We start from the raw sequence: 24,259 nt of genomic DNA on the forward strand, positions 1-24,259 counted from the left end.
TTAAAATTAGAACTTTTTTCTCTTGAAAATATAATGTAGGGAATCGCTTTGGAACGATGGCAAACACTGACTGATTAAGACCCTCTCATCCCATGCGACATTTCTAGTCTAACTCAGATTTCTGGCTGTAGTCATTTCTTCTTGAATATAAAAAGGTCAGATGCCACTGAAAAAAAAAAGACTCAGATTCACGTTTGACGTTGATCAGTTTTTGATCAGAATAAAGGAAAAATGAAAGACAAAAAAAAACCAAATTAAAAATGAGTTGTATTTCTAAAGTACACAAGTGTGGTAACTGCATAGCATGTGTTTAAGAAACAGTGATAAGCAGGGCTTTTTTTGTCATAGAACGCTCAAAACGGAGTTCCGGCACCTTTTTTGGATGGAACCTTGTAGGGTAGGCAAGGCGGGTTGTATAACATGTGTGAGTTCCGGCACCTTTTTCTTTTACAAAAAAAAGCACTGGTGATAAGAGAGAGCTGTATGCTTTCATTGAAAAATTAAAACATTCCACACAAGTTTTACTTTACTTTATTTCCAGACAGTCTTATTTTTAAAGAAACTTTTCAAAATACATAGTTTAGTTTTGAAAGATTAATTTAATTTAATTAATTAATTTAATTTAATTAATTTAATTTTTCACATTCATTCAAACTTTCTCTATCCTGATGCCCTCCAGATACAGTGGGAATAATGGCAATATAGCTGGTTTAAAGAGTTACAATATATCTGAAAGGGAGACTGCTCTATCTTAACTGAATGTTTCACAGTCAAATACTCAAGATATATTGTTTAATGTAACCATTATTTTGGAAGACCAATTTTTGTCCTTTCTGGTTTGGTCAAGACGTATAACTGAATGGAAAGTTTTCCACTGAAAAGAAAGCAGGAGAATTGGAGGATGCTTAATATAGAAGAAATTATTAATATGTAATGTTCCCTTAAATGATTTTTATTATTATTATTATTATTATTATTATTAGGATTGTTTTCATATTAAATGAATTGTTATCCCTACAGTATGATTATATGCCACCCAGAATTACTTGTGTCAAGCTATGAAGATTGCTTGCACTAGGACAGCCATGCCACTTCTAGCTTTCCAACAGTTCGTGGGGGGGGAGGGGAATGTATGGAATGCACAAGTGGTTTCTATCCATTGGGAAGCAAGGTCACAGAAGAGATGTTATGGCAAGCAGAAACTTTCTTGTCATAATAATGGCCTGAGGATTAGTTGGACAATGTGACTTGAAATGTCAGAGAGGGAAAGGAAAGATTTACTCTTTTGACTATCTTTCTGGTGCCATATTGTCAGAGCTGGTTTTCCATTCATTAGTGCCAGTATGCTGTGCTCAATAAAGTTTTGCATTAGAGATCATAATGTCTCAGGTGTGGTTACTTCATTGGGATCATCAGCCGAAACTTTGACAACTTGATTGAGATGGATGGCTATAGAAATTGAATGTAGGAGATGACCAGGCTGAGCCCGACAGAAGGGCTCAAATGTACCATCAGTCATGAGTCCCTTCTTTCCCACAAGAGATCTAAGTCTGGCCCACCTTGAATTCTTTTGACTCTTATCTACCACCAATTTGCTTTAACTGTCAATAGTTCAGATTATTGTTGGGAGCTTAAGCTTGCAATAAATCTTTATACTCATTTGAACTGCCTAGACCTTCTGATTTCCCTGGCGCTTGGCATTGAATGAATAAATAAAGATATGGTTTTCCCCTAGAACATTTCTTTATTAGTACAAAGTATTTTCTTCAAAATCAGGTGGTGTCTATTGTGATATAGCTGTTCCATATGCAGATGTTCTTAGGATCCCCTAAAATATTGAAATATTCATCGGAAATATTAAAGTTTGGACCAATATTTGTAAACTTGAAGTATCCTCAGCAAAAGATATTTATATAAACCACTCATCATTAAACTTCTGTTTAATGCTTTTGAGCCTCAAGTTAACATTGACCATTTTCTATTTTTCAAGTGGACTCTTCTGTGAAAATCCACCACCCATGGTTCTCCTCCAAACCAGTCCTTGTGATTATTATGAATGCCAAAATGGAGCACAATGTATTGTTGTGCAGCAGGAACCAGTCTGCCGTTGCCTGGCAGGTTTTGCTGGCCAGAAGTGTGAGAAACTCATTACCGTCAATTTTGTTGGGAAGGATTCCTACGTTGAGCTTCCACCAGCCAAAATCCGTCCTCAAGCAAACATCTCGCTTCAAGTAAGTTTTGCAGATAATATTATAAACTTTCCTCAACAAAGGTCAATGAAAGCATTAAATTCATCCCTAGTGTGCAACCCAAATAAATACATTAGAAAGATGTACACAACCTAAACCCTTAGGGTTTCATGCAGTCCCCCAAATCCTAAATATTGCAGGATTGTATTTTGTAATGTAACCAAAAGATAACATTATTAAATATGTTGGAAGTGACCATATTAATTGCATAAGATTAAGTTATTTATTCTAATTACAGCTTCTGGTATGCCATCCAAAGCCACATACAGTCCTTGATCAAAGGACAGTTATAGACTTCACTTTGCTGGGAAAAAAAGATAAATCACCTGTAATAACTGATATTTTTAGCAACTTATTAAATCAATCTGCTCCATTTTACAATGAAGTCTGTACAACTCTTAGTGTAAGAGATCTATTTTTTGTTTCATCACAGACTTTTCTCCAAAATACAGAAAGTAGACAAATGATCTTATTTAGCTTTTTTAAAGACTTTGTTTTACACTTTTGTCTAGTTCTGCATGTATGAAAGGGTAAAATATGTCACATGAGTTATGAGCTCAGGGCATAGTTTACATAGCTCACGTTTTAGATTTATTTCAGAAAAGAACTCTGATAAAAATGTATTTTGGATGATAATATGAAAGCCAGACTTGTTTACTACATGAATTTCACACAGATGGTGTTCTCAAAGCTTATTTCCCAGTTAAAACATTGCTTCTCCATCTGGTAGTTAATTGCCACTCATATTTTAAAAAAATAGTTTTAAGTAAGCATATCTTGAAACAGGATTCAGAAATCTTTCCTAAGGAAATAAAAGCTGATAAATAAAAAGCTACTTTCAGCTTACAAGTTCGGAAAAACTTTTTTTAATGTGATTTTTATAACATTTATATAGTATTATATAGAGCAGGGGTTCCCCTGGGGGTGTGAGATGATATTCCAGGGGGTGCAAAAACTTGGGTTTTCAAAATTATAGTGTATATACATAATATGTTGCCGTTATTTCAAACTTTTGTAAGGGGTGCGAGTATATATCAGAAGCGTTCTAGGGCTGCGGGGTATAGAAAAGGTTGGGAACCACTGATATGGAGCTGGGCTTTTCAACCTTTTCACTGATTGTACTACTTTTAGGATATAGCAATATTTGAGTACCACCTAGCAAGGTGTCAAAAACTTGATGACTAAAAAAAAACCTGTTCAAAGTTGCAATTGCACTAAATGACTTATGACTATTTTTCACACTTATGGCCATTGCAGCATGCCCAGGGTCATGTGATTATATTTGGATGTTTGGCAACTGATTCATATTTATGATGGTCACAGTGTCCCAGGATCATGTGATCCCCTTTTGCAAACTTTTGACAAGCAAAGTCAATGGCAGGGCTGCTGGTGGCCAAGTGCTAAGGCGGGACTTCCTTCCCTCCTTCCTTCCCTCCCTGCCTCCCTCTTTCTCATTCTCATCTCCTTCTGAAGGAAGAATTTGACCCCTCCCCCCATATTTTCCCTGTTCCGTATATTCATCAAACAAGAAAAAGCCTCCAGAGACAGAAAAGACAAGCTGTTGAGGGAACTAGCTTAAAAAGGTGCATTCTCCTTTAAGAATTAACTACCCCAAATGGCTCCATTCATAGGTAAAAGGAATGCTACAGGCAAAAACCATTCAGGAGAAAAATACTTCAAAATTTCTTGCAGCAAAACTTACAGCTAACAATAGCAAAGCAATAGAAGCTAACACAAGACATCAGCCATCAGCCAAATAGAAATTGCCAAACATTCCTTAAGAACACAAAGCCCACATTGCACAAATCCCAGAACTTCAAAGTCACAAAAGCACATAAGCTCTCCATCTCCCTCCCTCTGTGCCTCACCTCCATCCAATGCTGCCTTTCTTCATTGCTGCCTTTCTTCATTCCTTGTGGAGGGCAACCCCTCCCCCGCTGTGTTCCTTGCCTGATTGTTGCTGCCAGCACAGGTGGCTGCCACAGAAGTTGTTGATCAGCTCATGACCAGCCTGTTTGATCTCCTCTCCTCTCCTGTCCCCCCACTGTCCTCCTTCTTCTTTCCCTTTGCTGCAGCTAGAGCTGACTCCACCTTCTCCCAAGTCTGCTTCATTTTTTCTCTCTCCCTCTCCTGCCCAAACTACCTCCTTTTATAGCCTCTCTGTCTCTGCCCCCCTCTTCCTCCTTTCTCAAGGGGTGGGGTGTGAGCCAGAAGTGAGCCTGCAGCTCCGGAGGACTCTCTCACAATAAGTCCTTGCCTGCACTGGCTCGTTCCCTCCTCCACTGCACTTGGCTGGGCAGGGCTGCGTACCATCTGTCACGTGCTAATGTACCACAAGTGGTATGCGTACCACCAGTTGAAAAGCCCTGATATAGAGGATAGATATAATTGAAATTAGTATATATTGTTGGTAGAAGTACAGGTTCTAATTTCAAGGCCTTTCTTTAAAAGCAAGTGGGTGTAAGTGGGTTGTACAAAAAAGTGGGTAAGTGGGTTGTACAAAAAAGCTTTAAAAATACCCAGATCCTTAAATATGTGTGTTTAACTTAAATTAGTCACTTGCACTCTTAAAACACGGAGGGAAAAGGTGTGTCCCAGAATCATGTGAATCATGCCAGCATCTTTTTACTCTCCAGTGGTCCTTCGTATGGATAGAATAAATAGAATAAAAAGAAAAGTCCTTTTGTGGGAGGAGGGTAGAATTTAGGGTTTATTAAGGGCCAAAATGGTGGCCTTCTCTTTTGTAGAGATTTAACAGAATGGTTGAACTCATGATTTAACACTTGAGAGTCCCCACACAAAAATAAATCCTGTCTTTACCCGTGTTGTGAGTATAGACTTTGCCACACAAAGTTTGCACGGGAGGGGGGAGGGTGTTGATTCCTTAAAGTAGAGGCCTCTATGCTCAGGATCACACAGAAAAAGATTGAAAAATAGCATAGAGGTTTTGTGTTCTTATAAAGTCCAAATCATTTTCAAAACATGCACAACACTTGTTCACATTCAGTCCCTTTCAGCCCTATAGACACAATCTTCCCAAAATTGTATGTACCCATCCTATGGTAACATCGCTGGAAGGCATTTTAAAGTCCTCCTACTGTATATCTGAAGTTAAAGGAACATGGATGAGATGGCAAGTGGCCCTCTCAATTTGTGTCCCCGTCCTCATGGCATTTACTGTCAAAGAACTCTGAAAATAACTTATTTTCACTGAACCGTCAACCCTAATAACTTTCTTGGAGCCAATTTGGAATAATGGTTATGGTGTCAGGTTGGAAACCAGAAAACAGTGACTTCTAGACTCACCTTAGGCTCCCAGGTTGGATGACATTGGCCCAGTCCCTCTCTCTCAGCGCTAGGAAGCAGGCAAGAACAAGCCACTTCTGAAATCTTGTCAAGAAAATTACAGGGACTTGCTCAGGCAGTCAGCAGGAATCTAGACTGACTTTAAAGCGCACAAAAAGAGAATCTATATTGGGAGAGGGTTATTTTATTATTCTTATTTTTTATAAGATTTAATGTAATATATGTCGCCACACATACTCAAACCTAGTCTTTCCTTTTTTGGGCAGGCTATAAAAAGTATAAAACTTCTAAATTCTTTCAGTGAGGCAGCTGTTTTTATAAGGAGTCTGTGTCAATAGGTTCCTAGAAAAGTATTATGTTGCCTATAAATCTCTTATAGCTGGGGAAGAAATTCTTTCCTAAGTAACACTGGGGATTTTTTTTAAAGTTACTAGAGATATGTCGGAAAACTATGTTTGAGTTACATCTTTTAAAACAGCTCTGCTAGCTGGTGCGCAAGCTTTTGGGGTGGAGAAGATAACTATAAAAGTACGGTAAGCACAAGCAAAGTCAGAATTTCCAGCTTAGCCTCTGCTGCGCTGCAGTCACTCAACATGTCAAGCTCATAACTCTCTTCAAAACTGAATTGAGGGGTATTTATCTGAGACAACCCTCACTCCACAATCCAGTATTCCAACTATCTTTCTGACATGACTAACAAGTGTCGGTATTCCATTTACTAAATGTGAGCACTTGTACTAGGAAAACTCTGTGGAGAAAGTTATAAGTTGCATCATGGTAACTGTAACTTACATCGTAATATTCAGTGGTATACAGGGAGTATTTTCTTTGGGACGTCATATCGACCCATTCCCATCGCTGAATAACAATGTGATAAATTTGGGATTAATGCTTAGTTAACCATTAAAAAAAACCTATATGTAGTTACAATGTAGGGATGTACATATTTGCCGGCTTTTATACCATCATTTTCTTTTTCTTCTGTTCAAAGGTAGCAACTGATAAGGACAATGGCATCTTATTATACAAAGGGGACAATGATCCCCTGGCTTTAGAATTGTATCAAGGGCATGTGAGACTTATCTATGACACAGTGAATGCTCCACCTACAACTATATACAGGTAAGTCTGTCTGACTGACTTAGAATTAGTCAAAAAGCAATATGATTGAGCATTATATTAATAATGTTAATACCATTTTAGACAGTATATGTTTTCTGCTTTGGAAAACTGCTTTTACTAGATTCCAGAACACGATGCAGTGTTAGCAAGAAAAAACAATCCCCAGCCAGCCAGCCAGCCAGCCAACCAACCATCCTCAGTAATCAAAGTGAAAAATAAATAACAGACCTTCATTTAATTGTTTCACCAATCTCATATTACTGTATAAGCTCAGTTTTGTTCTCAGGACACATTTTGATTCTTTCTTCATCATCGTTTTCAAAGAAAGCTTCATAAACTAATTGTTTTCAGCTGAATTCATCATAGAATCCAAGAATCAAAGAACTGAAAAGATCTCAGAAGTCATCTAACCCAATTAACCACTTGATTGCATGATCTGCTAAAGCACTGGAGCTTCCCAGCCTCCAGTAAAGAAAGACATAACACAATGAGGCAACCAAAGCCTCCCCCTTGGCAATTCTTATAGGAAATTATACCAAATAGTTAATTCAAATCTATTTCCCGTAGATAGACTAGTTCATGTCAATCGTTTTTAAAACTGGATATTTTTATGACACCCTTCATTGTGTACCACATTGTCTTGTTTTTTTTGTCTATTGTGTGGCTGAATTGTCTTTCCTTTGGGGCCACGAGGCAGTTGATAAATCATGAATTCACCACCTGGCTCCTTCCCCAGATTGCCTGCTGCTACTGTCATAAACAGCATGTGTGCTGCTGAGATGGCTTTAGAGCAAATTGTAGTAAATGACTTCACAAGGAAGCCAAGCTACATCCAGAATGAATGCATTTTTTTTAAAAAAAGGATCAAAGCTATTACTAGATACAATTAAAAAATATTGTCTTGAAGCAGACTTGGTGGTCATCAAATATTACAAACAAGCACTTTTTGTGTTGTTCCTATTCACCAAAACAAATTGATTCTTCTCCTACACACATGTGAATGAGTTATGCGTGTTCTGCAACCTCTTTGTAATAGGTTAATGGGAAAAAGCCCAGTTCAGACTAGTGTGTGGTTTGTTTCATTTCTGGTTGGTTTGTGGTTTTTTTTAAAAAAAACAAGTATATCCCATTCTACTGGTATAAATGCACACTGTACCATCTATGGCTGTTAAAGAAACCTGTTGTGATTCAGGGTCAGCCTGTGGGTTCGGCAGTTGGGTCGGACGATTCAGAGGAGGAGGAGGGGGGTGTTGGAGAGGTTGCTGAGGGTGTTGGAGAGCTTGCTGATGAGAGCCCTCAGCCAGGCCCCTCCCATCTGGTTATGACGCAGACCCAGCTGTGTGAGCCTGACAGCGTGGATGAAGATGACCCACAGCTGGCCCTGTTCAAGGATGCCCGACGCAAGAGGCAGTCAATCAGGAGTAAACAGAGGAAGGCAATGGGGCACCTCAGAAGGAGGCAGAGAGAAGCCACGCCCTGAACTGTTTAAAAGGGGAATGCATGGGAGGGCTGGTTTGCTGAAGGCAACCGTTTGAATAGCTCCTGTTTCATGGTTTGTGTCTTGTTTTGCTCTGTTTTATGTTAATAAATTTGGCAGGCTTAGTTCCAGCCCCTTGCCTTCTTGTAAAGGGGTTGTCCCTGCCTTATCTGCAGGGCCGGTAGTAGGCTGGTACAGAACAAAACCCAGAGTGGCTCATTCCACAGTAAAAATATATAACATATCATATAGCAGTCATGGAAGGAGAGAAGGGATCAGCAGTGAAAAGCAAATCATAAAACTGTATGTCATATCCAACTTTTTACAATTGTTTGCTGTGGGAAACTCAGATATGTGGCAAATTCTCAGCCACACAAAGGATACATTTTGGTGAATAGTTCCTAGCAGTTCCTAACCCAGAGGCCTTCTGCACTTCTTCTGGTTTTCCATCTTTAGCATAGTTTTATAAATGCTAAGAAAAAAGTAAAAAAAGAGCAAGACAACTTTGCTGGGCTATGAATAGAAAATGACAATAGAGCCTTCCCATAACATTTCACGAATGCAGCAGGACATTGTAGAATAATAAACTTATTTGAAAGTACCCCATAATATCAGTGAAGACACTGAAAAATAACAAACCAACCAGGTGGGCCTTTTTCTGTACCCAACGTTCTGGAAATATACGGTGCCCTAGAGAAAACTACGCAAACATCTTCTTTTTAAAAGGGAACTCCTTGCCCTACATAGTAATATTTAAAAGGATTGTAGTTGAAATAGGGAGAAACAGGAAACTGCTTGTAGAATCCCCAACTTTCATGAGAAACGTGTTAATACACAAAAAATCGGGAGGATGGATAATTAGCTCAGTTTGGCACTGCCATCTGTTTCTTTTAGAGCTGCATGGTTTGCAAGAGAATAGAATCAAATTCAGGAGTATGCTTTCTATGCTAGATGGTACATTGACTAATTAAGCAGTACATTGTCTTCAGCAAACTCTATAGTGGAACTGAAAGAGCTGTCAATAGGTCTCAGCAAGTATGTCTAACCATTATAAGGGTTTTTGTTGGTTACTTTCACTAGTGATAGCCTGGTGGGAAAGCCACAGAAACAGACTCTTTATTTTGCAGCTAATCCTAATTGATTCCACATTATAGCATGGGCAGAGCTGTTAAAGTAGTTTTACGCCATTAATTAGAGCATAGGAGAAGGCTCATTAGTTGCAGACAACACACACGGTGACTGATCAGAGTGGGTGCTTGTTCTCTTTTGTTGCTTGTAGAATGCTGTGGTGACAAGGGGCTGTTTCTGATATCACAGCATTATAGGCAGCTTCTCTTGTCTGACAAAGTTACCTGTGGCACTAAGATTTAGGCTCCTCATTATTCCTGTACCCTTCATTACCATAAGATTAATGGCCTGTTCACTAATGGTGTGTTGCACCATGTGATCTGAGGAGATGGCGAAAGCTGCTGCTAATGTGATGCCCTTTTGGAAATGTCATTCTAATCTTTTATTAGTTTAAGGGCTATAGCAGAATGAGGATTAGTGTCGACCTCAAAAGGGGGGGAAATGTGCTCAGGGAGGAAAAACTGCAGCCAAATAATGTTGGCAGACCGGACACAGGGAGCTCCTTAGATGGATTAGATTTATTTAGTGACTGGGATTTAGAATGGGAACCGATCCAATGCCTTTTTCTTTCTATTTGATAAATCAACATTTCTTTTTCTTAGCAGTTTCTCTAAAGTGGTATCAAATGGTATGGGTTATAACTGTACTATTGGAACACAAAGAATTTTTGATTGGCAAGTGTCATGAGACTTTCAATGCACCTTCCCAAAGCAAGTTAAAAATCCCACTTCTGCAAAGCTGCTCCCATTATTGGAAGCAGACTGAGATGTTAGGAGACACCAGCCTAGAAATATAAATTCATCTAAGGTAGCACTAGATAAGCTGGTAATTTTTGATGTTTTTAGCTTTGACTTCCATAATGCCTCACTCCCTAGGCTGCTGTTTTGTGGAATATGGCAGGCCTTGACACTTTCACCCATCTTATTCAACATTTACCTGAAAATGCTGAATGAAGTTATTCACCATTTGGGGTCTGGTATCATCAGTACGCTGATAGTACTCAGTCACAGTTTTCAAGCCCAGGGCAGCTAACTGAGATTGCTGAGGTCCTATCCCAGGGTCTGCAGGCTATGTGGGTCTGGATAGGGGAAACTCTCTCTGACTTAATCTTACTAAGTCCAATTGGCGGTAATGTTGGGTTACTTAAATCTGGGAATGTTCCATATGCAACCTTGGATGTGATTGCACTCTTCTTTTGAATGGGGAAGTGCTATCTCTGGGTCTTCCAAGACTCACAGCTTGTGCTTGATGAGCAGATGTCATATGTGGCCAGAAGGCTTTGAGAAATTTCATCTGGTGTGCCAGTTCTACTTCTGAGAACTAGGTAAGCACTTATGTCCTAGACAACTCATGGGTCAATTCCTGCAGTGAATTTTCTCTGGAGCTACTCTTGAAGATCATTCAAAAGTTTCAAATGTCCAGAATGCAGCTGCACAAGCAGTATTGTGATACCTCTGCTTCATGAGTTGTAAGGGCTGACAGTTGCTTCCAGGTACAATTCAGGGTGCTGGTGGTGATCCACAAAGCCCTACATTGCAAAGGGTCTGATTACTTGAAGGATTGTCTATCTCCAATAATGTCAGCCTGATTTAATCTGACACAGTAGGCATTTGCCCAGGTTCGCCTGGTACGCCAGTTGCGCCCCTTTCTGGACCGAGATGCCTTACGTACAGTCACCCACGCACTTGTTACCTCCCGTATAGATTACTGCAATGCTCTCTACATGGGGCTGCCCTTGAAGACCACCCGGAGGCTTCAGCTGGTTCAGAGTGTGGCCACGCGGGTAGTGATGGGAGCACCCCGATACTCCCATATTACACCCCTCCTGCGTGAGCTGCATTGGTTACCGGTTGTCCTCCGGGTGAGATTTAAGGTGCTGGTACTTACCTTTAAAGCCCTACATGGCTTAGGCCCAGGATACTTGCAGGACCATCTGCTGCCGGGAACGATTTCCCATCGCCCAGTACGCTCACACAGAGAAGGCCTCCTCAGGGTACCATCGGCTAGACAATGTCGGCTGGCGACCCCCAGGGGGAGGGCCTTCTCTGTGGGAGCGCCAACCCTATGGAACCAGCTCCCCCCTGAGCTTCGGATGGCCCCAGATCTCCAGTCCTTTCTCCGCAGCCTCAAAACACTCCTTTTCCACCTGGCTGACCTGGACTGACAGGGATTTTAATTATATTTTTAATTTTTAACTCTAGTTTTTAATTTATTTTAATTTTAATTTTAATTTATTCTACAGGGGCCATTAATTTAATTTTTATTTTAACTTCTGTATTATTGTATGTTATTGTTGTTAGCCGCCCTCAGTCCTTTGCGAGATAGGGCGGCATATAAGTCCCAATAATTAATTAATTAATTAATTAATTAATTAATTTTCTGGATTGCTTTGATGAATCAGTGCCATACATGGGATCCAGAAACATGCTTCTCTGTGATAGAGCATGCCCTCTGGAACAAGGTTCTAGAAGGCCTTAAAGACCAAGCTAAGGGTTACAATAGTTGGAGCACCTTGTTGGGTGCATATGTTTGTTGCTGTTGAGATTCACAATGATCCTTATTATTATGTATTTTATTCTTTTGATTACACATTTTTTTGTGTTGCTTTTTATCTAGGAGCCGTTGATTGAACAATGTCAGCATTTAATTAAGTTAACTAAATATGTTAATTGCAGTCCAAAACATGCAGCAGACCCTCGGTTTCTTACCCCCACCCCCAAATCTAATGTATATCATTATCTTGATTCCTGCACACTAAGCATTAACTTATGCATCATATTATTAAACAATACAGATTAAAACTACACATAGCAAAAAGCAAAAAAAAGGAAACTATATATAAAACAGAAGATTTACTAAGTCATTTGCAGGTTCCAGAAATCCAGAAATTCTAGAAAATATATTTAGCTATTTATGATTATAATAGAGCCTGGCAGATGACTGCAGACAATAATTCCTTCCTTCCTTCCTTCCTTCCTTCCTTCCTTCCTTCCTTCCTTCCTTCCTTCCTTCCTTCCTTCCTCTTCCCTCCCTCCCTCCCTCACTAATGAATTTCCAAATCTCCCTTTAGTATCTGTTGCTCTAATCTCACACAGTCCCATTTTCCCAAAATCATAAAAATCCCTATTTTGTCTCTCTTGTAATTCTTATCTAGTCAGACAGTTTAATCTTGTCTCTTGCATAGAAGATCAAAATGAACCAAAGTGGACACTTCTGGATTTCTTCACAGCTATTGCACTAGAGAGAGATGCTCTCTCTCTCTCTCTCTCTCTCTCTCTCTCTCTCTCTCTCTCTATATATATATATATATATATATATATATATATATATATATATATATATATATATATATATATGGATCCTTGGTTTTTCGGGTTTTTCCCCGCATAGAACTAAAGGTGTGGGCGCAACGTTTCGACGGAGTCTCATCCGTCATCATCAGGCTTTAGCTTCCTTCTTCTGGGAGAAGCATGTGGCTGTTAGTTCCTCTTTTTTAAACTGCCAGAGGGGGTGTGTTCTGTGGAGGTGTGCTCTGATTGGGTAGGGGACCAAGTGTGTTCTGATTGGGTGGGAGTGTGTTTTGAATGGTGGGTGTGTTCTGATTGGGTGGGGGGGTGTTCTGAGTGGATGGGCTGGTCTCAGCTGCCAGCTCCAGAACTGAGCTGGTGAGTTGTGCTGCTTTTGTTCGGCTTCGTGTTTGTGGTGGTGCCATGTTTTTATAGTGGGTGTCAGTTTGCTTATTGTGTGGTTTGGAGGGGTTTAAAGTGGCTGATGTTGCAGCTGTAGTTAGGTTTCTGTTTTGTGGTTGTGTGTCTTTATCGTTGTGGGTTCGGATTTGCTTTTTGAATGGTTGTGTGGTGGTGATGTCATGTGATGTTATCATGAGTTTGGGTCTGGTATTCTTGGTGGTTGGGCCTCGTCTGTCAATCAAGGCGGGTTTCCAAATGGCTGGTAGACGAGAGGTATCATCTCGTGTATTCATGCTGTGGGGGCGTTTTTCTATCTCAATGGCTTCTCTGATTATTCTGTTGTTAAAATGTTCAATTTTGGCGATAGTTTTGGTTTTTTTAAAATCAATTTCATGTCCCGTGGCTTCAAAGTGTTGGACCAGGGATGAAGTTTGTTCTCCCTTTCTGAGTGAGTTTTTGTGCTCTTCAATGCGCGCACTTATTCTTCTGTTGGTCTGTCCGATGTATGTGGTGGGGCAGGTGGTGCATGGGATTTCGTATACTCCTTGGTTTTCTAATATATATACAGTATATATATATATATATATATATATATATATATATATATATATATATATATATATATATATAGAGAGAGAGAGAGAGAGAGAGAGAGAGAGAGAATATCTAGTGCAATAGCAGTGAAGAAATATAATATAAATTACGGTTATATGATATCTACAATGAAAAAGCATCTCTTCCAGGCTCATATTCTTTCATTTTTTATTAAATTTATGCTGAATGTATAAATGAATATGAGAGGTTTTTTCAAGTTTAATCAGATTTCTTCAGCCTTGTGTCCTAGAATAAAAAGATCAAAGTTTGCATTAATGTTTTCCTGAATATTTAGGTATGTCAGGTGGAAGTCAGTTCACATTTCTGTCAGAGATTATGAAAGGTATTGTCTTCTATCACTGACTTCAGAAGAATGGAAAAATAGCTTCTTAAAAAAAACCTTTAATCAAATCAGGACTTTCTCATCAGAAATTTTTAATTTTAAAATTGGAAACTTTACCACAACTGTATATATGTATCTGTGTTAATATCTTCCTGGTTTATTTGTAAAACTTTCAGGTCTGCCAGAAATTTTCTTACTTCATTTTTATTTTCTGTTGACTATTCATGTTTGAAGAGTATATTTCAGCACTCTAGTTTTCCACTTTGAAAAGAAAAGTAAGGGTTACAATTCTCATTATATCTGACATTTGCAGGGAAAAGCTTCTTTTCCCCGCTGGATAGTTTTGTTCCTCACTATTATTGAAATGTTAAATATTTTAAATGTAACTTTACAATCTCCAGTTTTTTTAAAAAAAAACATACAGCATCCATTGTCAATTTAAGACAGGGCTTTTCAACCTTTTCACAGATTGTACCACTTTTAGGACATGACAATATTTGAGTACCACCAGTGCTTAGCAAGGTATCAAAAACTTGATGACTAAAAAAAAGAGGGGGGGACTTTGGGTTTTACTGATTATATTCATTTGTTGTTATAGAAATGGATAGTTTATAATATTATGGACAAGTAAAAAGTTGAGGTTCAATGTTAATGCTTCCTTCTGCTGCAACAAAGGAACTCTGTTCTTTTTCTCTTTTCCCCCTTACTTTTTCCCTCTTTTTCCTCCCCACTGTGTCCTACCATTTGCTTTTGTATTTGTGTATTTTATTCTATAATCTAATAAAATATTACAAACTGTAGAAAAAAGGGAAAAAGTACTAGTTTTAATTTCTCCAGTGGCTGTTTTAGAACTGTATTTGATGCACTACTTAAAACCTAACTGAATGATAGATATTTAAAACAAGGCAAAAAGCAAGCTAATCAGTTATCATCCCCACACAACCGATGTCAGGAATTCAAACAGTGTGATCCTGACAGCCTCTATTGAACATATCCAATGCTGGGATGTTGCAATTTCTCCAGGGAACTGTCAAGGGCCCTTTTGTTGTTGTTGTTATATTCTTAACGGAGACATAGAAAGATTCACATGTTGTATAAAACACTAACCCAAACACTAACCCGCCCTTTCCCTGAGTCCTCAGGGAAAGGGCGGTATATAAATGTAATAAAATATAAATATATATAAATATAACTATCCCAGAAGGAATTAGCTTTATCTCCACATATTCCAGAATTGGTTGGGACTTAATTAACTTACCCCACTAGGCATGTCATCCAAATGGCAAGCAAAACTTTTCAAGACAAAGGAAGTCCTAAAAGGATCCTGCAAAAAAAAGAGAAGATCTTTATAGGTATCTTGTCTGCTACGTTTTTTTTATTTTCTCCTTAACCACATGGGGTAAAAAGGTAAATAAAGCCTTCTTCTAATTTTGTCTTCAGAAGAACCAAGCTTCAAGCTACCACGTATTTCTTTTTTATAAAATTGTTTTAATCAAAAAAAAAGACTGACATTCATCAACTACTTTTGAAGTGACTAGGAGGACTAAAAATGGCTATGAAATGACTGACCTTATTATCCTAGATAGCAATAACAACAGCACTTAGACTTATATGCCACTTCATAGTGCTTTACAGCCCTCTCTGAGTGGTTTACAGAATCAGCAAATTGCTGCCAACAATCTAGGTCAGTGATGGCGAACCTTTTAGAGACCGAGTGCCCAAACTGCAACTCAAACCCCACTTATGTATCATCAGGTGCCAGGTGGGCATGGCCCATTGGGTGGGTGTGGCCAATGGGTGGGCATGGCCAATTGGGTGGGTCTGGCTCCGGTGGTAAAGGCAGACTGGGTGGGACTAAAAAGTTCAATCAATCAATTCCAACTTTGCAAGATCTTTTTTTTCCCCTGCAAGAAGTTGAAATTGATTGATTGAACCTTTTTTTTTTTTTGCATACTGCAGCGGAGGCCTAAATTGAAAAGGTTTTATAAAACCTGGCTGAAGGCCCAGGACTGGGGCAACGGCTCACGTGCCCACAGAGAGGGCTCTGCTGCCACCTGTGGCACACATGCCATAGGTTCGCCACCATGGATCTAGGTCCTCATTTTACATACCTCAGAAGGATGGAAGGCTGATGAAACCTTGAGCCCCATTAGGATCAAACTAGATTGTACGCTATTGGCACATTGGGGTGATTCAATTAACTGGAGATGGAAAAAAAAAACCTATAGTTCTAAGCTAAAAGGATCTAGTTTTCCGGAGATCTACAGGTTATGTATGCAGCAAATATTATTTAATATATTCATCACTGTACCATTTTCCTATGGAAATGCATAACATAGCTTAAATTTGGAAATATTTGATTAGGGTTAAATCATCCTATTTTTCTTAATGTTTTTCCAATTGTTTAAGGAATACTTCAGCAGACTTCATTATTTCTAAACTTGAGTGTTAAGTGTAATGCCTAGCAATAGAATTGGACTGGTAGTTATCATTATTTCTATTATTCTGCTACATACTTTGCACACTAAATATCCAGAAAAGTGGACAATTTTTTTTTACTTCCCCTAATTTCTTACAGTTGGAATTGAAATTTTGAATTTATGAGTATATGTTGCAACCCAACTAATAAAGTGGAAGCAATTTAATTTCCTGGCTAGCTATCTAGTTTCTAAAGAGACAGCAGGATATTTTTTCATAGTGTTCAGCTTTCAGTTTCAGCTAAACAGCTTTATTTTCTGTCTTCTACACAAGCTGGGAACATTTTTAATTACCTTCCGTTCTAGGCACTGTCAATAGAGCAACTGTATGCAAATTGAAACCCTTGCAAATCTTTTTAGTAGAATAAAGGTGATACATACCATTTCTGAATCAAGCATGCACTTTTAAATATGTGTTTTCCAACTATTATTTTTAATCAGTAGAACATAAACACAGGCCTAGTTTTGTTGCTCATACTTTGTTTCCATCCTGAATATAAAACACAGAAAAATCTTAGATATTTTATATTAGGTTGTTTGTAAACAAAAGAACCCTGGTCCCTCTTTCTTTCTTTCTTTCTTTCTTTCTTTCTTTCTTTCTTTCTTTCTTTCTTTCTTTCTTTCTTTCTTTCTTTCTTCTTTCTTTCTTTCTTTCATTCTTGGAAAGTAGCTGAGTGAACCTGCAGTCTAAATCATGCATTCAAGTCAAAAGTTAATGTAAGAGAGATATTGGGAGAAAGATAAGCCTGATTTTGTTTGTTCAGGACAACCGTCCAAACTGCCTTCCCCTAGGTTTTTTTTCAAATAATCACCTCTGTGCGGTTTTCTTGCTTTTATTGAGGATAAGAGAAGGAGAGCTTTAAATAAAATGAAACAAAACTTGTTTCAGTGGGCAAAGCACAACCATTTCATGAAGCACAGAAAAAGCCAAAATCGCTGTTTTATAAAATAGCAGATAAGTGACATTATTCTAGTGATGCTTATTTTTTAAGACTGGATGCAATGAAACATGAGTGTAAGCTCTCTTCTAAATTTCAAAGACTCCAGGGATTCTTGAGCTTCTGAAATCAAAAACAGAACACACTTTGGCTCTTTTTGAAAGTTTTAGTTGTACATCTCCTCTGTTGCAACATTTATTTATTTATTTATTTATTTTAATTCCATTTATATCCCGCCCTTCTCCGAAGACTCAGGGCGGCTTACAAGCTTAGCAGTAGCCTTCATTCTATGTATATGCCTGCTTGTTGGATTAGATCCATTGGTTGTGACTTTCTTACTATTCATTATACAGTATACAAGACATTGTGTTGTCTATGTCCACCTAGGGCTCAATGTTATCACATTAAGCCCTAGGTGGACACAGACAAGATAATGTCTATGTCCATCTTAATTGCTTATCCCATTTTTAAAAAAATACCTTGGTAGAGAGCACAATGCTTATCTATCACTTCTTCTAACCAAACAAACAGGACTCTGATGTATCTTTTCAGGTTCCCCATTTTTTCACATTTTATTCTATTCATCCTCCAAATATGACTGAAGATTAGCACCAATCTTAGTGATTGTCCCTTGTATTATTTGCATCAGTATTATTTCTATTATGCTGATTTTATTGTTTGTAATTTTATTGCATTTTATACCCACTTTTTAATCCTACTAATTATTTGTATGTACTTCTACGTAATGTTTTCAGACCTAAAGGTCATAATAAAGGTTTATTGTGGATGAAAGGGAATATTACGAATGACCAAAGTTATACGACAAAGTATTTCCATTTTTTGCTCTTGTATCAGAAGTACTATCTTTTTTACAATGTCTCTTTTAGAATGCATTTTAATGAAGTTATTATTATGAGAATATATTATTATGAAGTTATTAGGAGAATAAACCCACAAAAGTAAGAATTATTTTGAATAAGCAAATGAGTGAATAAATCCATAATGATAATACACTGATAAGTAATATTATTGTCTTATTATTCTCCTGAATAGTCAGTGCCGTTCTCTCAATACCATTGTCATGAATCGTAATTATCATTTACCATTTAATTTGATTTCTTTCTGAGAACTGGATGAAGGTTATCAAAGTGGCTTAGTATAGGAACTGTATTGTATTCTCTCACCCTATCTTTGATAAGTTTTGCTGACAGCCATTTTCCATAAATTGTCATTTGTTTTTTAAGAGCGTTTTTCCCCCTCCCTTTGAATATAGATGGAATATGGCTATTTTATTTTCTTGGAAGTGTCAAATGAAATACAGCTGGCTATCTTGAAAAGTGTTTATATTTCAATAAGTTTGAAAAAGTATATATTGTGAATTCCAGAGGAATGATTCTAAACAAGGCAGATTCTACTTAGTATACAGCATTTTAATAGGTTTATTGGAATTTAGCCCAAAGTGAAAACTAGAGAACTGTTTCTAATTGGTTGGCAAACAGTTGTTAAGACAAGCATTGGCTTTTTGAATCCAAACACAAAAATTGGAACCAATCCAATTCCCATTTTAATTTTTCTTTTTCTCTCACACGCACATCCCCATATTGCTATTTCTTACCAAAATAACTTTTGAAGGAGCGTTAGATACGTTTTGCAATCCTAGATCATATACAATTATTCAGATGTTACTTTGCCAATTGTAGGGATCATCCTCATTCTTTTCCCTTCCTTGAAAGCTTTAATTTAGGTGGTAGTTTATCCTGATCTAACTTCTATTCCTCTGTTATTTGTTTACATTCTGATTTGGATAATAGGCAAGCAGTACAATTTTGCTTTTTTAGTCTAAAAATTAAATTGTTGTGATGCTCTACTGCCATCTAGAAATGAAGCATCAGACTGCACCTTTCTTTAGCTGTACTTCCCAAGCTCATATATTTATCTCATTTGTAAAGTTATACCAATCTGTAACTACTGATGAAACTTTTATCTATAATAATATTGTCACCAGTGTAGGAATGCTAAGAAATTATTGTCCTATGTTTCAAGTAATGTGCTTATCTGGTTGATTGTCATATTTTGTAATTAAGTCTTGACAGATGAATGTTTTCATCTGTGGCATTGTTTTTGAAGGATCAGTGTGAGGACACTTGAGTCAGCTGCAATTTTAACACAATCTTCTTCTTGTAGGATATAGCTGTTTTCTCTACCAAAATCACAGCCTTTGTGCATTGCTGGCTCAACTGTGGTGTGCTGTTCAGTATCTGTGGTTTTCTTCCATTAATCTCTCGCCAAGCCACTGTCTCTAACAGTCTCTGATGGTTGTAGATCCCCCTGCAACAGCATCAAACCAGACCATCTAGAACAGACATGTCAAACACAAGGCCCGGGGGCCAGATCTGGCCCGCGAAGTGGTTTCATGTGGCCCGCGAAGCCATCCTGGAAACAGTGAGGGAACGGCCCCCACTGCCTTGGCCCTGGCCCAGAGACCCTCAGATCTGTCCCACTCCTGCCCAGGCCCCCATAGGCACCCTTGATGCGAACGATGTAGAGCTGGCCACGCCCACCCAGTAGGCCATACGCACTCTAGCCACGCCCACCCAGTAGGCCACACCCACCCTGGCCATACCCACCCGGCCCCCTGAGGGCAACCGCAATGCTGATGCGGCCCTCAATGAAATTGAGTTTGACATCCCTGATCTAGAACAAACTGCATAAGCATTTATCTTCTTGAAAGGAAATCCTATTCCTGAATCCAGGGTGGCTTTTTGAAGGGACAGCAGTTGCTGACTGAACAAAATGCGGATTTCCTGGCTTCTCTTAAAGCAATACACCTTGAAAACACTGATGCACAAGCCAGCCAATGTTCCAGTTAGGTGTGTTGAAATCACAGAGATATAAACATGTGTTTAACCTTCTGATTCAAATCAGAATCAGTGTTTAACTTCCTGAAATATTGACCCTCAGCTGAAGTATGCTCTTGGGATGCCCTTCAAATGTAAATGACCTTCAGAACAGTTCCTCCTTTCTGGGCAGTTTCTGTCTGGACAGAAATAATTGAAAAGGGTTTTCCTTAAAGTCAGCACCTTTCCTCACTTGATGCAGTAAAGGGCATCTTCCCATTATCACTGAGACAGGAAGTTGAGCTAGGGCCTTTTTAGATAGTCCTTTGTTTCATCTTCAGAATTTAATAAACTCAATAAACTGAGCAGTCAGAGCCTGGTTCTGTCTTCGAACTTACATACTAATTAAAAATGAAAGGTTTTGAGTTAAGCAGGAAGGAAGGAAAACAGACTTTACATTGCTAAAAGTTAAGGAAATAAGATTGATTGGAACTATTTTTTTTTCCTGAAAATGAAATCTAATAGTTGTCCATTTTGATGTTAACAAAGGCCTAGATTTTCTCAAAGATCTCAAGAATACTGGTAGTCCTCTACTTACAACAGTTCATATAATGACTGTTCAAAGTTACAACAGCACTGAAAATTGTGACTTATGACCATTTTTCACACTTAACGACCTTTGCAGCATTCCCATGGTCATGTGATAAAAATTCCGGCATTTGGCAACTGACTCATATATAGGATGATTAGAATAGAATAGAATAGAATAGAATAGAATAGAATAGAATAGAATAGAATAGAATAGAATAGAATAGAATAGAATAGAATAGAATAGAATAGAATAGAATAGAATAGAATAGAGCTGGAAGGGACCTTTTAGGTCTTCTAGTCCAGCCCCCCACTCAAGCAGGAGGACCTATACCATCTCAGACAAGTGACTGTCTAGCCTCTTCTTTAAAAATTTCCAGTGATGGAGTGCCCACAATTTCTGGAAGCAAGCTGTTCCACTGGTTAATTGCCCTTTCTGCCAGGAAGTTTCTCTTTAATTGCTTCTCTCTTTGATCAGTTTCCAACCATTGTTTCTCGTCCTACCCTATGGTGCTTTGATAAACAACGTGGCCCCCTCTTCTTTGTGGCAGCCCCTCAAATAATGGAATATTGCTATCATGTCCCCCCCCCGTGTCCTGGGGTCATGTGATCACCTTTTGTGACCTTCTGACAAGCAAAGTCAATGGAGAAGCTAGATTCACTTATCAACTATGTTACTAGCTTAACAATTCCAGTGATTCACTTAACAACTATGGCAAGAACGGTCATAAAATGGGGCAAAATTCACTGAACAACTGTCTTGCTTAGCAACAGAAATTCTGAGTTCAGCAGTGGTCATAACTCAAGGATTAGCTCTATGGGTGATTTAGTTCTGCTTGTTTATTTATTTTAGTCAAAATATACAAATCTTCTGCTAAAATAGAACATTTAAACATTGATCTAAAAAGGCCATATTAGGTAGAGAACTAATGATGTATATCTATTTGCTTTTGCCAGAAATTTAAAAAAAAACAGCACTGCAAAATGCCAGCGATATCATCTGACAAATGCTTATAGCTGGAACTTCTTTAAATAAGGGGAGAAGTTCCAGGAGATTGTTTTGGTTTAAGACCTGATTTTTGCTCATGCTTCAGAGGTCACTTGTGGGTTTTTTTCTTCAAGAAAGTTCAATGTCCATTTTAGCTTTAGATAGCGATGTTAAAATCACCTATAGAGAAGCAGCGGTTCATACAGTTCCCTCTCTAGAAGTCTCATATGCTATTGAAATGGTTTTGTGTGTGTGTAAGTACAACCAGGATATTTGGCAGCCACTGTCCCTCTGCTTATCAAAGCATACAGCAGAATGCCGTTACTTAAAGGAAGGTGAATTTTTTCAGCCAATGGTGGGATTCAAATATGTGAACAACTGGTTCTCTGCGTGGATGCCGCTTCCGGAAGTCCATCCTGGGCCTGGGCAACAAAAAATTAGCTACCGGTTCTGCCGAAGTGGTGCGAACTGGCTGAATCCCACCACTGTTTCAGCCCTTCCCACTGCAGAGAGTAGCCAAATTCTGTACAATGTGGCAAGTTCTTTGATTTATTTTTATATGCATTGTTACAATCCCACTAAAATATCCTCAATCCCTGTCCTTATTCCCACTCAAAAATTATATTTCAGTTCCAAAGGGGCATTGGGACACAAACATGATTCTAAACTAAACATAAGGCAATTATAGTTGAATTGGTAATAGGGGAATAATATATAACATCCATAGCAATCGCAATAGCACTTATAGACTTATATACTGCTTCATGGTGCTTTACAGCACTCTCTAACCGGTTTAGAGAGTTAGCATATTGTCCCCAACAATCTGGACCCTCATTTTACCCACCTTGGAAGGATGGAAGTCTGAATCAACTTTGAGCTAGTCAGGATTGAATTCCTGGCAGTGAACAGAATTCGCCTGCAATACTACATTCTAACCACTGTACCACCACAGCTCTTGCTTCCATACACTATTAGCTAGATGCTACCTCTTTAGGACCAATAAAAGTAATATAAAATGGATGCAAACTTTCACATTCTCCAGAACTCTTCTTCAGGCAGAAGTTAACAAAAATGAGGGGACCATAAGAAAGAAGAAAGAAACTCACGTTTCTCAAGAAAGCCCTTAATTTCTATCCCTAGTTCCAAGTCTGGCTGAGGTTTCCGAGAGTGCTATCACAAAATACAAGAAAGGCAATGAACTGAAGACCATGTAAGGCTAGGTCAGGTAAAAAATAGTTTTCTAGTCCTTATGGCTCTAAAGCAGAATGTGAAAAAGAAGTTTTCAATGAGCATTTATAACTAGAGGTTTAGTGGCATGCAATCAACAGTTTGTTAATTTATATTTTGATGTTAAAATTGGATTGAGTTTGGCACAGGAAAGGAAGTTTTACTCTTATTTGCTACCTTTTTCTATTTTTTTTTATTCTAACTGCGTATCTGAACTCTCTTACATTTCTATTTTTTTTTATGGCAACTATATTGAGATCAGATAATTGCAAAAGCTGTTTACCATAGCTTCTAATACCCTTCTCTTGTTTGTTTGTTTTTTCTGAAAGTGTGGAGACAGTAAATGATGGACAGTTTCATAGTGTGGAACTGGTGATGTGGAACCAGACCTTGAATTTGGTCGTAGATAAAGGCACTCCCAAAAGCCTTGGCAAACTGCAGAAGCAACCCATGGTTGGTCAAGACACTCCACTCTACATTGGAGGTGGGTTCTGATTTCTGCAGAGTTTCAGCTGAGGGTCAGGCTAAATAATAATCTTAAGACCTTCGCCAGTGCACAAGAAAAGACAATTAGTTGAAATGTGAAATAATGGCAGAAGATTCCAACCTTTTTGCCCAAAACACAGTGCTATCCCACAGCAAAATAATACGTTGATATTATTATTTTAAATGTATATATTTGTATGATTTTCAAAATCTGTGCAAATGTTTGCTTTTTTTCTGCATATATTTTTGAAGTGCTATGTGCAAAACTAAAGTGTAGTAAATGATGGCATAAAAGACAAATGTCAACTCGAGATATAATGTTCATTGATAGACTGCTGCAATCTGCTTATCTAATCTTTTGCCACTGTGTCTTTACGTTCAAGTGAAATATCGCAGAGTTGCTCAAATAACGCACAACGCATTTTGCAACTTCCTTTGCAGGAATTCCCACCTCTACAGGGCTGTCTTCATTGCGGCAGGGTACAGAGAGGACACCAAGTGGCTTTCATGGGTGCATTCATGATGTCCGGATTAATAACGAGCTCCAGGATTTCAAAGAACTACCACATCAGTCAGTAGGAGTCCTTCCTGGTTGCAAATCCTGTAACATCTGTAAGCACGGAATTTGCCGCTCTCTTGAAAAGACAAGTGTCGTCTGTGAGTGCCATCCAGGCTGGACAGGTTCACTGTGTGACCAAGAACTTAACGATCCCTGCCTTGGTAACAAGTAAGTTTCATTCGGTGTAGTTTTCCTTACAGGTAAAAGGAATGTGTGTCAAATGTGAGATGGATCCATCTGAAATCCAACAG

At 38.4% G+C, this 24,259-nt stretch overlaps 1 protein-coding gene across 1 annotated transcript in view; it reads left to right on the plus strand.

Moving 5' to 3' along the window:
- SLIT3 (slit guidance ligand 3) overlaps window positions 1-24,259 on the plus strand; it is a gene marked incomplete at its 3' end in the record, with an annotated part of 545,814 nt that overhangs the window by 516,963 nt on the left and 4,592 nt on the right. The window contains exons 31-34 of the mRNA XM_083351312.1: window positions 1,991-2,231; window positions 6,547-6,677; window positions 23,293-23,447; window positions 23,891-24,176. Of these exons, the coding sequence (XP_083207438.1) occupies window positions 1,991-2,231; window positions 6,547-6,677; window positions 23,293-23,447; window positions 23,891-24,176 (813 nt within the window). The remainder of the gene's footprint in view (window positions 1-1,990; window positions 2,232-6,546; window positions 6,678-23,292; window positions 23,448-23,890; window positions 24,177-24,259) is intronic.

This window comes from Vipera ursinii, assembly GCF_947247035.1.
Source record: "Vipera ursinii genome assembly, chromosome: 2".
Lineage (NCBI taxonomy): Eukaryota > Metazoa > Chordata > Lepidosauria > Squamata > Viperidae > Vipera > Vipera ursinii.